The sequence below is a fragment of the Rana temporaria genome, chromosome 5 (assembly GCF_905171775.1).
Source record: "Rana temporaria chromosome 5, aRanTem1.1, whole genome shotgun sequence".
NCBI lineage: Eukaryota > Metazoa > Chordata > Amphibia > Anura > Ranidae > Rana > Rana temporaria.
Genome location: NC_053493.1, coordinates 377,508,485 through 377,524,418, shown reverse-complemented (window position 1 = coordinate 377,524,418; position 15,934 = coordinate 377,508,485). Strand labels below are relative to the sequence as shown.

Here is a 15,934-nt window from a genome sequence, read left to right as displayed (position 1 = left end):
TGATCGAAAAAATTACGTCAGTTCACGCAAAGCACAGCGGGAATTTCGAAACGGAGCATGTGCAGTAGGTCCGGCGCGGGAGCGCGCCTAATTTAAATGGTATCTGCCCCATTCGATTTGGACCGCCTTGCGCCGGACGTGTTTACGATACACCGCCGCAAGTTTCCAGGTAAGTGCTTTGTGGATCGGGCACTAAAACTGAAAACTTGCGGCGGTGTAACGTAAACAGCTTACGTTACACGGGCGCAATTGTACCTGAATCTGGCCCATTCTTCCCAGTGACACTCACACTAATGTACTTTGAGCTGTATATAAAGCAACAATTAGCAGGGGTTCCCTGAGACCAGAAACACATGTGTTGCCAATGGCAATTTCTCCTGAAAATGCTAGTTGCCTGGCTGTTATGTAACCAACATTTCTAAAACACCGAAATGACATTTCAGAATACTCACCTGCTGCTCCAGAACTGTATCAGCTTGAGCCTGTATGTTCTGGATTTCTTGCACTGCATCAGGGATTTGTTGGTTGGTGTATGAGCTTTTGTATTGGTACAGACCCACATCAAGGTTTGCAGAACCGTAGTAATTCTGGATGTAGGCTTCAATGTAACAACTAAAAAAAAAAAAAAAAACATATAAGACACATGTCTATAAAGGTGTAACATCTGAGTCCATTTGTTCTGTGTGCAGGGGGAGGTTAGGTATGTGTTCATTTAATTATTCTTTGTACATTCAATAAATGAACAAATGGCGTTTGAAAGTACTTAAAAATTTGGTTTGCTTTTGACATTTGGAATGAATGTAATTTCCCAAATGAAAACCACATACTGTTAGAAATTTGTTTGTTCGAAAAAAAAATTCCAAACTGCTCCTCTGAATTTTCTTTTCAACCACGGTGACAAAAAAATTCAGAGGACCCGTTTGGAAACTTTTTCTCGAACAGACACATTTCTAATGATTACTAAATGTAACAAATGTTCCTAAAATTAGAATTTTTGAACAAATTCTACTAGTGTATGACCAGCTTAAAGTGATATTAAAGCTTTCTTTTTTTTTTTTTTTTTAACCACTTAAGAACCAGGCCATTATGCAGGTAAAGGACCTGGCCCCTTTTTGCGATTCGGCACTGCGTAGCTTTAACTGACAACTGCGCAGTCGTGTGACGTGGCTCCCAATCAAAAGCGTCCTTTTTTTCCCACAAATAGAGCTTTCTTTTGGTGGTATTTGATCACCTCTGCGGTTTTTATTTTGTGCGCTATAAACAAAAAATAGAGCGTCAATTTTGAAAAAAAAACAATATTTTTTACTTTTTGCTATAATAAGGCTGATACGTATTCTTCTACATATTTTTGGTAAAAAAAAAAAAATCGCAATAAGCGTTTATTCATTGGTTTGCGCAAAAGTTATAGCGTTTACAAAATAGGGGATAGTTTTATGGCATTTTTATTAATATATTTTTTCACTAGTAATGGCGGCGATCAGCGATTTTTTTTTTTGTGACTGCGACATTATGGCGGACACTTTTGAAAAATTTTGGGACCATTGTCATTTTCACAGCGAAAAGTGCTAAAAAAATGCACTGATAACTGTGAAAATGACAATGGCAGTGAATGGGTTAACCACTAGGGGGCGCTAAGGGGTTAAGTGTGCCCTAAGACCCCTTTCACACTGAAGCATTTTTACAGCGTTTTAGCGTTAAAAATAGCGCTCTTAAAACGCTCATAAAACGCTCTCCATGCATCTCAATGGACCCTTTCACACTGAGTTCTGCAAGCAGCATCTTTGGAGCAGCTTTTGGGCACTAAAAAAAATGCTCCAAAAACGCCCCTCTCCATTGAAATGAATTGAAAGCGCTGTAAAAACGGCTTACCCTTTCACACTGAGGTGTTGAACTGGCGGGGCGTTGAGAAAAGTCCTGCAAGCAGCATCTTTGGAGCAGCTTTTTAGCGCTGAAAAAAATGCTCCAAAAACGCCCCTCTCCATTGAAATTAATTGAAAAGCACTGTAAAAACGCCTTGCCCTTTCAGACCAAGGCACTGCAAAAACGCCCTAAAACGTTAGGGTCTTAGTGATGCTTTACCAGCACATTGGGATTGCAGATGAGGCTTCGCTCGAATAACGCTCGAATAACGCTGTAATAACACTCGAAAAACGCTAGAATAACGCTGTAATAACGCTCGAATAACGCTGTAATAACACTAGAAAAACGCTTGAATAACGCTGTAATAACGCTTGAAAAACGCTCGAATAACACTCGAAAAACGCCCCAGTGTGAAAGGGGCCTAAGGGAGTGATTCTTACTGTAGGGGGCGTGGCTGGACGTGTGTAACATGAAACATGGTCTGAAAGATGGGCTCATCCTTTGATGGTGGAACTTCTCTCTTGAAATAGATGCTTACATTGAAATAATAAATCAAGCCATTCACAGTATCTAGAAGGACCATACATGAATATTATAGTTGTACTTTTCAACAAAAGCTCTAGACGAAATATACTTTTATATATTTTGATACACACAGTATACAAGGCCATGTGGTGTGTTTTTTTTATGTTTTTTTGTATGTTTTTAGTTATTTTATAACTTTGATAAAAATGAAATAAAAAAAAGAGAAATAAAAAATGTATAGAGGAAAAAAATATAACATATTCAGGTGCTTTTTGAACCCTCTAATTTTCCACCCTACATATACTTATATACACACTTATACATATATTTCTTTGTGTTTTTTGTTTTTCCTTTTGAGATTTTGATTTTAAATTCTTTATTTAGACCAGGAATGAGCAAAGTCCGACCCGCGGGCTAATCGCGGCCTGCATTCCGGTTTTGAGCGGCCCGCCGGGTTATTTAGACATATATATCTTTTGTGGCCCCCGACGATCTCCCAGCGCCGGGGCCACAAAAGATGTATATGCCTTGGAACGGGACAGGGAGAAGGCAGGACGAGTGCCGCCGCCACCGTACACACAGAGGAGAATTTCCTTTTTACGGGCGGCCTCTGTAATAGGAAGTCCCGCGCTGCCATTGGATGACTGTTCTGTCAATCAAAGGAGGCGAGACTTTCTATTAAAGAGGCCGCTGTGTAAACAGGAGATACTCCTGTAATTAATTTTTTCCGCTCGCGAGTGCATTCCTGGCAAATGGTGCTGCATTCCTGGCAAATGGTGCTGCATTCCTGGCAATGGTGTTGCTAGATTCATGGCAATGGTGGTTCTGCAGATGGGCACTTGTGAAGCTGCAGATGGGCACTGACCCTTATTTTGCTTCACAGTTCTTTATTACAATTTTTTTTTCCTGAAACTTCTCTCTTAAAGTGAAGGCGCGTGTTATACGCCAATAAATACGGCATATTCAAATAATAAGCCCAAGCTCATCTCTTTACTCACGCACAGCCACAGAGGCAAGAGAATTCTTGTTGGGCCGTATATCAGTGCTTGGAGGAACACACTTAGACCGAATTTTAATGGTTCAAAGAATGTCAGGCAAAATGGTCGGCCCTCACGCATGTTCACTTCATCAAATCTGGCCCTCTTTGAAAAAAGTTTGGACACTCCTGATTTAGACAAAGAAGTATCCAACACATCATATCCAGACAAGAACAATAGTAATATCGCACAACAAGAAGAGACAATGTGGGAAGATGTCATAAAGGTTTATTGCATATATGACAGTTAGCAAAGGTACCAAATATAAATCACCTTGAGATAGTAAGTAGCGGGGTATGATTTAATAGCACCCAGCCATGCTGGCCATAGGCGGACAGTGGAATGTTAAGATTACCCTGAGTATAAACTGATGGCAACATAGGGCCTAATCCTCAAAAACCCGGCGCAACGTAACTTTTTCCATTTAAGTTACACCGCCGCAAAATCTCTAACTAAGTGCCCGATCCACAAAGCACTTACCTAGAAATTTTGAGCGGTGTAACTTAAATCCGTCCGGCGCAAGGCGTTCCTAATTTAATGGGGCGAGTCCCATTTAAATTAGGCACGCTCCCGCGCCGGACGTACTGCGCATGCTCCCGACGTCATTTTCCCGACGTGCTTTGCGCGGTTTTACGTTGCGCCGGGTTTTGAGAATCGCGACGGGCGTAAAAAAAAAATACGAGTTGAGGCGGGAAAAAAAAATTTGAAAAAAAAAAGACAGCGACGCGGGATAGAAGGGTCTACTTTTACAAGGCCTAAACAGTTTAGGCCTTGTAAAAGTAGCCCTAATATTCCGACAGCAAACTAATACTTACGGAGAAAAAACGAAGCGTAAAAGCTTTGTGGATCTCCGCAAGTGCTAATTTGCATACCCGAAGCGGCATTCCGACGAGAAATGCCCCCAGCGGCGGCTGCGGTACTGCATCCTAAGATCCGACAGTGTAAGTCCCTTACACAGGTCGAATCTTCTTCCTATCTATGTAAAACTGATTCTGTGGATCAGTTCCAAAGATAGAAACAGGGATACGACGGCGTATCAGTAGATACGCTGTCGTATCCCTTTTGAGGATCAGGCCCATAGTTTCTCTGGATAAAGGCACAGTGTAGACCATTATAAATAGTAAGAAAATTCCGTACGCTATTAACAAGGCAATCTGACCAACCTTCCTTCCTCCGCAGTCTTCTGGGACATATCACAAGCGATAGGTTGGACTTGATGGACTTGTGTCTTTTTTCAACCTCACCTACTATGTAACTATGTAAGTCCCAGAAGACTACTGGTACATGTACAGTAGGAAACAGGCTGTGAAGCCACAAGGCTTCTCTTCCTGTTTCCCTTGCTAGAGATGCTGGTGCCATCACCCGGAACTGATTGAAGGATCAGTTCAGGTGAGGACATTGCTGGATCCCTGGACAGGTAATTCTCCTTGTAGTAAAAGTCAACAGCTACAGTATTTGTAGCTGCTGACTTTAAATATTTAAGTTTGCACAAAAAACAACAACTCTATTCTCGACCCGGCTTTATTCTTTCATTGGCTCATCCCACACAGTTGATACCTTTTGTACCACTTGCCCTGCCTTATTAGATTGTAAGCACTTATGAGCAGGGCCTTCTTAATCCTCTTGTATTTTATAGTAGTGTAACTGTACTGTCTCCTTTAAATTGTAAAGCACTGCGCAAAATGTTGGAGCTATATAAATCCTGTATAATAATACAAATAATAATAATGATAAAAAATAAAAATAAATAAAAAGTTTCTATATAAATTGCTATTAAAAATACATGTATTGTTAATTCTGAACTAAGCTTAATATTTCACCAATTGTTTGCATGCCTAGATCTAATGGTCCAACACACACTTACGGTTTCCCCTTTTGCAGGAAGAAAGTCTGTGATTTCTGAGGGGCATACCAGTAAGATGACCAGATACCAGAGGCCACGTTCACCTGACAGTGGAAGGAAAGTCATTTGTTAGAATTATCTACATTTATTGGTACTGTGTTTATATAATTGACATTATAAAAGTAATGCAAACAATGCTTTAAAAAATGGAACATAAATGTTTGCATCTGGGACTGGGATCCTTGGTGTGGGGAGTTAAGGATTTAAGACTAAGGCCTTGTACAGACGATCAGTCTAAACCGATGAAAACGGACTGAAGTTCAGTTTCATCGGTCCAAACTGACCATGTGTGGGCCCCATCGGTCCGTTATCCTTCGGTCTAAAAATTTAGAACTTGCTTTGAAATTGAACCGATGGACGCCTAACCGATCGGTCAAAACCGACGGTTAGTACGCAAAAGCATCGGTTCCAAACCCGGGCATGCTCAGAATCAAGTCGACGCATGCTTGAAAGCATTGTACTTCTTTTTTCTCTGCACGTCGTTGTGTTTTACCGATGAAACTGAACTTCAGTCCGTTTTCATCAGTTTGGACTGATCATGTGTACAGGGCCTTAGGGGTTTTGGGTAAGGTTCAGGGTTAGGTGGTAAATTTGAGTCCTAAGAGTTAAAGTGCAACTTTACCCATAACAACTTGAAAAAAATAATGTTCTTTAGCAAGAAAGGAGCATACACTCCACATTAATAATTATGCAATCAAAATTAGTGTATGCTGTGAATTGTCTCCAGCACTGCTCCTGTTTCTTCTAGCTGGAGTCTGTCATTTTATTGAAGTCCGTAGCCCCTGAGCAGCCGTAAATCTTTAGGCTGTCAGCAGATCAGTCTCTAGTGGCTATGATTTTTTGCACAGTGCCAAAAATGGAGAGCAACTGAGCAAGTTCAGAGAGAGTGTATTACTGAATTTTAAACAGTATAGGCACTTATTTTCAATGTTTTACATAGCTACACCTGCAACAGGGGCATGCCTACTACAGTGATTAAGAAATGACCTTATTTTCTGACTAATGTTCCACTTTAAAATGTTTGAATAGGCTTTTTTTGGCATTTTGGAAAGAGCAAGAAGAATAAAAAAAACCCTGTCAAGATTGTATTGCTATCTGTGCCTCCTCTGGGAAGATCACTCCTATCTATTAGGTCCTGATGACCAATATTATTGTTATTGAAACTGAATAAAAAAATTCCAACGGGGACACCTGTTTCGGTGTCAAGTATATAAAAGGGAAATACCTCTCATTTCCTGTTGTATCTCTGAGACAAGAAGTTAAATCTCACCAATAGATTCACATAATATCCCTTTGATCAAAATGTCAATGTTTATTTAAATTAAAATTGGACTAATTATAAGAATTATAAGACAGAATCTTTTCACAAATATTTCATAACATGTTAAAAGTATTCACACCCCTTGATATTTTCCACATTTTGTCATGTTAAAACAAAAATTGTAAATGTATTTTATGGGTATTTTATGTAATGGACCAACACAAAGTGGCACGTAATTGTGAAGTGGAAGGAAAATGTTAACTGGTTTTCATTTTTTTTCCACAGAGGACAAGGGGGCACTCATTGGCCCGGATTCAGATAGCCTTTACGTCGGCGTATCAATTGATACGCCGCGTAAGTTCTACGAAGCGCCGGCGTATCTTCTTTCTGTATTGAGAAAGCAATATACGCCAGAATTTTACTAAGATACGGCCGACGTTAGTCTCTTACACCGTCGTATCTTAGGCTGCATATTTACGCTGGCTGCTAGGTGGCGCTTCCGTAGATTTCGGCATTGAATATGCAAATTAGGTAGATACGCCAATTCAGAAACGTACGTCTGCCCGGCGCATTTTTTTACATCGTTTACGTAAGCCTTTTTTCCGGTGTAAAGTTCCCCTCATAAAGCAGGGGTAAGTCATGTTAGGTATGGACGTCGGAAACGTACGAACAGTGTCGTATTTAACGCCGTTTGCGTAAGTCGTTCGCGAATAGGGCTGTACGTAAGTTGCGTTCACGTCGAAAGCATTGACAGTTTGCGGCGTAATTTGGAGCATGCGCACTTGGAAACGTTCACGGACGGCGCATGCACCGTTTGTAAAAAACGTCAAATACGTGGGGTCACAAGTAATTTAAATAAAACACGCCCACATCATCCACATTTGAATTAGGCGGGCTTAAGCCGACACATTTACACTACGCCGCCGTAACTTAGGGCGCGAGTTCTTTCTGAATATGGAACTTGCGCCCTAAGTTACGGCGGCGTAATGTATCTGAGATACGTTACGCCCGCCGATAGATACGCAATTGTATCTGAATCCGGGCCCTTATGTCTAGAGAAAAATGGAGATTTAATCTCCAAATACTGAAAGGTTTCTTTACAGTAAGAGCTGTGAAAATGTGGAATAGACTCCCTCCAGAGGTGGTTCTGTCCAGCTCAGTAGATTGCTTTAAAAAAAGCCTACTTTTTTACCTAAATGTACATAATATAACTTCATACTAACATTTATAGGTAAAAGTTGATCCAGGGAAAATCTGATGATCAGGAAGGAATTTTTCCCCCTGCTGTAGCAAATTGGATCACCTTCCTCTGGATCAACTGTGGGTATAAAATTGTGTATATGGGATTGTATGATTTTTTTATTTTATTTTTTATAGGTTGAACTAGATGGACTTGTGTCTTTTTTCAACCTGACTAACATGTAACATTCAATCACTTGACAAATGACGTTCAAAGGCATTTCAAACGGTCATTTGTTTTTAACATTCAACTTTGCAAAGAATGTAATTTCCTAAACAAAAACCACATACGTGGTTAGAAATTCATTTGAAATAAAAATTCCATCCTGCTCCTTGCTTTCCCACCACAGCAGTCAAAAACTAACATTGGACCAACAATATACAGTATTACATTTGTGTTCATTTTTGGGCTTAGTTATCCTTTAATGTGCACTCATGGCAAAGGTTTCCTGTTTTATTCCAAAGCAGGGATCTGCAAAATCTTTCAAATCATGAATGGAACTCACAGTCAGAGAAGCCAGCAGCAAATACAAAGTATTAAATGCAGGGCTGGCATGACTAGGTAGCTAGGATGGCACTTATGAGGTTAAAAATTAGGGGAGGGAAAATGGCAGGCTAGGGGGTGGCCAAATTTAATGTTTCCCAGGTTAGGAGGGGCTTAGGGGAGGTCTCCAGTTCAGTTGCCACAAGTTGAAGAGGAAGCTAATACCACCCACCCGCCCTAATGCTTTGGGATTATTCTATATGGTTTTGCGTTTGGGTTGGTTTGGCTGTTGTGGATCTTTGGAGGCAGTAAACATTTTGACCAATTTGGCATAAGTGGGGGACCCATCAAGGTATGGGATCCGCGGTTGATGCCAGTTAACCGTGGTTTAGCTGGCATCGGTTGATGGGTATCAGCGTGGGGAAGGTTCAGAGTGCTATGGTCCTTGAGTCAGCGCACTGCGACTGGGATCTTAGATGGTCACGCTGATACAAAGGAAATTTTGGTCAATGCCTTCAAGTATCCTTAACCGGGGACAATGGAATTTTTGAAGGATTGTTGACTGTAAATAAAAAATTTTGGTTAATATGTTTGGTTAATTTGTTAATAAAATGGCCGATGCGGCGAATTTTACTCCAAAATGGGTGTCGCCTGTTTATTACTAGGTTAAGGTAGAGTTTTGGTTAAGATGGTTAAAGGCATTTATCTGGCTTACCATAGTCATGGCAATCTCAGGCCCCGTACACACGTCCGAGAAACTCGACGGGCAAAACACATCGTTTTGCTCGTCGAGTTCCTTGTGAAGCCGCCGAGGATCTCGGCGAGCCAAGTTTCCTCATTGACTAACGAGGAAATAGAGAACATGTTCTCTATTTGGCCCGACGAGATCTTCGTCGGTTTCCTCGGCCAAAAGTGTACAGACGACCGGGTTTCTCGTCAGAATACGGCTCCGATCGAGTTTCTGGCTGAATTCTGCCGAGAAACTCGGTCGTGTGTACGGGGCCTCAGAAAAGAATTGTGACCAACATTACAGATCAGCAAATTCTTCACATACTTTACCTTTCCTGCTGGGTCTCCCGTTTCATTGAAGTATAGCATATAGTTCTCATCTCCCCTAATATACAGGTTGTAGTAATCTGTCTCTGGGGGTACAAAGAAGCCAGTCAACCGAGCAATAAAAGGAGAGTTTTCTGTAGGCCAGGACTTGGAAGCTCCATCAAGCCAGGTGGTACCGGCATAGCCAGTGGAATTTTCATTGAAATTCAAAGCGTTATCCAGGTTAAAACTGCCATTCCACCTTTCCATCTTCAGCCCTCGGCCTCCTAATTGCAAGTCAAAAAGAAAGAGTTTTTAAGTTAAAACAGTTAGAAAAAGAAATGGTTATAAAAGGAAAAAAGAAAAAGAAAATACATTGGATAGAAATTGAAGTTTCCAAACTTGCCTTTGGGTCAAACCAAGAATGTGAATTTTCTATACTTCCTTCCAGATACACAAATACAATCATTGTTAACTGACCACATTTCATTGATGGGACTATTCACTTGGCAATAACTTAGCAATGTTCAATACATTTTAAAAGCAAATTTTAATTTAAAAAAATTGAATAAATATGGATTTTTTTCCAGTTTCACTTGATAAAGTTATTTACAAATAAAATAAAGACTGATTATTAATCCTTATTCACGTGGTTACAGAGTGAAGAAGGCATGCGTTTATGCATTCAGGAAGTAGGTGTTTGCATACAGCTGCCTGTTGCCCACTTTTTGGTTTGATGTATATATGTCAATTAAAATGTAATAATTAACTGCCAAAAGTGCTATAATATAAACACAGAATAAAACTGTGCTCAAAAGGAGGTAATGAAAGCAACCTATATTCTAGACACAAAGGAGTTTAAAAAATAATCACTCTTAGGCCCCGTACACACGACCAAATATGTATGCTGAAACTGGTCCGCGGACCAGTTTCAGCATACATGTTCGGTCGTGTGTAGGCGCGAGTGGGCCAAATTCCAGCAAACATTTGCCCGCCGGGCCTTTTCCCAGCAGACAAATATTCCTGGACGTGTTTTAATACCGTCCGCTGGAATCCTGCCCGCTCGGACATGTACGGTCGTCAGTACAGACCTACCGTACATGTCCGAGCGCCCGCCGTCCCTCGCATGCGTCGAATGACTTTGACGCATGCGTGGAAGCCTTTAAATGGCAGGCCCGCCCACGTCGCCGCGTCATCGCCGCGGCGACGACGCGGACACGCCCCGCGTATTGTTTACGCGCGGACTTCTGTACGATGGTTAGTACAGCCATCGTACAGAAGCCCTCTGGCAGACATGTACGGTGAAAACGGTCCGACGGACCGGTTTCATCGTACATGTTTGCTCGTTAGTACCTGGCCTAAAAGGTGCGCAAAACCAATATCTCTGTGGTGATCAATACAAATATATGTGTGTGAGAAAAATAAAGTTCACTCATACTAAACTATCATAAACAATGTGCATCATCAAATAAATGGTAAAATAGTAGTCTCATAACATATACAGTAATTCACTTATGCATAAGCAAACTTCAAAGAGAAATATATAATGCCGCGTACACACGATCGGTCAATCCGATGACAACGGTCCGATGGACCGTTTTCATCAGACCAAACCGATCGTGTGTGGGCCCCATTGGTTATTTATCCATCGGTTAAAAAATGTGAAACTTGTTTTAAAATTAACCGATGGATACCTAACTGATAGAAAAAAAAGCGATCGTTTGTAGGCACGTCCATTGGTTAAAAATCCACGCATGCTCAGAATCAAGTCGACGCATGCTTGGAAGCATTGAACTTCATTTTTTTCAGCACGTCACCGCGTTCTGACACGATCGTTTTTTTAACTGATGGTGTTTAGGCACGACTGATCATCAGTCAGCTTCATCGGGTTAACTGATGGAAAAATCCATCAGACCATTCTCATCGGATTGACCGATCGTGTGTACAGGGCATAAAAGTCCAAATGAAATGACATTTTGAAAATGATGTGTAAGAATCACAAACCACCTCACACAAAAGTGTGTCAGTTACCTTACCAAACAGTAATGATCTCCAAATGATGAGGTCAACAGCGCAGAAATCTTGCACACCAAAATCATTTATTCCAAAAGGAAAGAATTGGAAATGGAAACATCTTGCAATAAATACAACAATGTATAAAAGTGACATGAAATTATGATTCCTACTTTGTTATAGAGTAGAATGCACTAAAATACAATAGAATATACTATAATAAACTAAAATACTATAAAAAAGATTAGAATTGAATAAAGCAAAATAGAATATAATAGAAAATAAAGGAATAGAGAAGAAAAGAATCACATAGAAAATATTGTATTCATTTTTTTCTATTATTTTATTTTATATTATATTCTGTTTTATTCTATTCTATAAATTGTATGTTCTGTTCTATTCTATTCTTTTATGTTATGCTCTATTCTGTTGTATTCTATTCAATTCTCTAAATCAGCCCAAGTAGGAATTATCACCTTATTTCACTTTTATACCTACTGTATTTATTGCAATATTTTTCCATTTCGAATTCACATTCATTTTCTAACTACAATTAAAATTCATTTTGAAATTCAAATTCATTTTGAAATTCAAATACATTTTTTTTACTCAAATTATGTTTTTAATTCAAATAAAATTTTTAATTCAAATACATTTTCAAATTCAAACAATTTGTTTTGTTAAAATTTTGTTTGGATTCGTTAAAATTCAATACTATTGTGATTCAGAAATTTGGATACATCTGATTCTCCCAATAGCAAAAATGTTGTCCGAATTTCAATTTGTAACAAGACAGATATCAATATTTAAAATGGCAAAACAATAAAAATATAAACACACACATTGTGAGTCCTGTGGGCATTAAAGTGCCAAACAATCTGTTATCAAAAGTCTGTGAATCAAATCACATTAATGTCTATAAAATCAGTGTGCAAGATGACATCCAATCCAAGATGAACTAAAAGATGATCGTGAAAACCACCATCAAAACCCTCAGGGGTATGCGCTCACCTCATGGATGGGCCCTTATTACAGGGGCCAATGAAGCCTTTGAATAATAAGCTAAGAATTTCAAATACCTGAATTCTCTGAAGATATATATATACACGCTCTATACACTCTGGCCCAAATTCAGAAAGGACTTACGACGACGTATCTCCAGATACGCCGTCGTAAGTCCAAATGTGCGCCGTCGTATCTATACGCTTATTCAGGAAAGCAGATACGCCTGAATTTTGCCAACATACGACCGACGTAAGTCTCCTACGCCGTCGTATCTTGGGTGCATATTTACGCTGGCCGCAAGGGGCGATTCCGTAGATTTACGCGTCGTATATGCAAATGGCCTAGATACGCCGATCCGTACTTGCGGCCGTCGCATTAAGCTACGCCATTTACGTAAGGCGTATGTCCGGCGTAAAGTTACCCCTGCTATATGAGGCGCAGGTAATGCAAAGGTATGGACATCGGAACAAGCGTCGAATTTTACGTCGTTTACGTAAGTCGTACGTGAATGGGGCTGGGCGTAGATTACGTTCATGTCACAGGCATTGAGCCGGCATATGTTAGGGAGTAAATTCGACGTGATACTGAGCATGCGCGCGAATGCGCCGTTCATTCGGCACTTCATTTACATGGGGTCACGATTCATTTTAATACAACACGCCCACTACCAGCCTACTTTGAATTAGGCGGGCTTACGCCGGCCATTTTACGTTACGCCGGCGCAAGAAAGGGAGCAAGTGCTTTGTGAATACAGTACGAGCCACTCTATGTTACGTTGGCGTAGCGCATATCAGATGCGCTGCGCCGCTCTAAAGATACGCCAATCTCTCTGAATCCGGGCCTCTACATATATATATATATATACACACACTCTATATATCTATATATATATATATATATCTATATATATATATATCTATATATATATATATATATATATATATATATATATATATACACACACACAGTATCTCACAAAAGTGAGTACACCCCTCACAATTTTTGTAAATATTTTATTATATCTTTTCATATGATAACACTGAAGAAATTACACTTTGCTACAATGTAATATAGTGAGTGTACAGCTTGTATAACAGTGCACATTTACTTTCCCCTTAAAATTACTCAACACACAGCCATTAATGTCTAAACTAAAGGCAACAAAAGTGAGTACACCCCTAAGTGAAAATTTCCAAATTGGGCCCAATGTGTCAATATTTTGTGTGGCCGCCATTATTTTCCAGCACTGCCTTAACCCTCTTGGGTATGGAGTACACCAGAGTTTCACAGGTTGCCACTGGAGTCCTCTTCCACTCCTCCACGACGATATCACAGAGCTGGTGAATGGTAGAGACCTTGCGCTCCTCCACCTTCCATTTGAGGACGCCCCACAGATGCTCAATAGGGTTTAGGTCTGGAGACATGCTTGGCCAGTCTATTACCTTTACACTCAGCTTCTTTAGCAAGGCAGTGGTCATCTTGGAAGTGTGTCTGGGGTCCTTATCATGTTGGAATACTGCCCTGCAGCCTAGTCTCTAAAAGGAGGGGATCAGGCTCTGCTTCAGTATGTCACAGTACATGTTGGCATTCATGGTTCCCTCAATGAACCGTAGCTCCCCAGTGCTCTCATGACACTCCCACCACCACTGCTTGATTGTAGACAAGACACACTTGCCTTTGTACTCCTCACCTGGTTGCCGCCACACATGTTTGACACTATCTGAACCGAATAAGTTTATTTTGGTCTCATCAGACCACAGGACATGGTTCCAGTAATCCATGTCCTTAGTCTGCTTGTCTTCAGCAAACTGTTTGCAGGCTTTCTTGTGCATGATTTTTAGAAGAGGCTTCCTTCTGGGATGACAGCCATGCAGATCAATTTGATGCAGTGTGCAGCGTATGGTCTGAGCACTGACAGGCTGACCCCCTCAACCGCTGTAGCAATGCTGGCAGCACATACGTCTGTTTCCCAAAGACAGCCTCTGGATATGATGCTGAGCACCTTCACTCAACATCTTTGGTTGACCATGGCAAGGCCTGTTCTGAGTGGAATATTTCCTGGTAAACCGCTGTATGGTCGTGGCCACTGTGCTGCAGCTCCGTTTCAGGCTCCTGTCAATCCTTTTACAGCCTAGGCCATCTTTATGTAGAGCAACCATTTTTTTTTCAGATCCTCAGAGAGTTCTTTGCCATGAGGTGCCATGTTAAACTTTCAGTGACTAGTAAGAGAGTGAGAGCGATTACACCAAATTTAACACACCTGCTCCCCATTCACAAAAGAGACCTTGTAACACTAACAAGTCACATGACACCGTGCAGGGAAAATGGCTAATTGATCCCAGTTTGGACATTTTCACTTAGGAGTGCCAGCGGTTTAGATATGAATGACTGTGTGTTGAGTTATTTTGAGGGGACAGCAAATTTACATTGTTATACAAGCTGTACACTCACTACTTTACATTGTAGCAAAGTGCAATTTCTTCAGTGTTGTCACATGAAAAGATATACTAAAATATTTGCAAAAATGTGAGCTGTGTACTGATTTTTGTGAGATACTGTATATACAGTATATGTCTCAAAAATAATATTTGAAGACTGTAAACCTTTAAACCACCAAAGTAAAGTTTTTGCTGTTGACATGTGACATTACATACCTGGAAAGAGCAAAGGAAGCACATGTGGCTTTGGCGGTGCCATGCAAAGGATTGTTGTATCATTTAGACTGAGAACTTGACATTCCTGACCTACACCCAGAATACAATTAAAATCGTTACATATCTTTATTTCATACTAGAGTTCTGTTATAACATATACATGAGAACTTAGGGTTCATATACAGTACTTAACCCCCTCAGCGGTATTCCCGAGTCTGCCTCGGGGTGGAATTTTAGAACCAAAAGCGGTAACCCCCGAGCCAGACTCGGGATCGCCTCGCAGTGTCCACAGGCATGGGAATTACTTACCTTGTCCCTGGATCCTGCGATGCCTCCCCGCTGTGTGATCGAGCGGTGTCCTCCTCGCTCGATTCACACCGTGCCCGTGTGTCGCCGAGCTCTGTTTCCTGCGACGTTACGACGCACAGGGGCGGAGATCTGTGCCAAATTCAAATACACACAATACATACAGTATACTGTAATCTTACAGATTACAGTACTGTATGAAATAAATACACACACCCTTTGTCCCTAGTGGTCTGTCCAGTGTCCTACATTCACTTTTATATAATAAAAACTGTTCTTTCTACCTAGAAACTGGAGATTGTCCATAGCAACCAAAAAGTTTCCCTTTACATCAAAAGTGGTTTTAGACCAGCTAAAAAACAGCGATAATAATCTATAGATTTGAGCGATAGCGATTTGTGGGGAAATTCGTCATCAAACAATAAAAGTAATGACAGCAACAATTCTGCAACTGAGAAATGTCAGTGTTTTTGATTTGATTACATTATTGAATAATTTTTAGTATAATTACATTATTATTTGTTATAATTATTTAGAGTTATTTATTATATTATAATTTATGATTTTGTTTTTCAAAATGTATCATACCCGAGATGTCTACTAGACTCTTGT

The 15,934-nt window shown here is 40.4% G+C and overlaps 1 protein-coding gene across 1 annotated transcript in view; it reads right to left on the bottom strand.

Moving 5' to 3' along the window:
* Nucleotides 1-15,934, bottom strand: part of LOC120941316 (fibrocystin-L-like) — a 292,358-nt gene that overhangs the window by 247,093 nt on the left and 29,331 nt on the right. Inside the window, exons 12-15 of the mRNA XM_040354641.1 lie at nt 15,017-15,106; nt 9,369-9,631; nt 5,287-5,369; nt 453-612 (exon numbers count right to left, since the gene is read on the bottom strand). Coding sequence (XP_040210575.1) covers nt 453-612; nt 5,287-5,369; nt 9,369-9,631; nt 15,017-15,106 — 596 coding nt within the window. The remainder of the gene's footprint in view (nt 1-452; nt 613-5,286; nt 5,370-9,368; nt 9,632-15,016; nt 15,107-15,934) is intronic.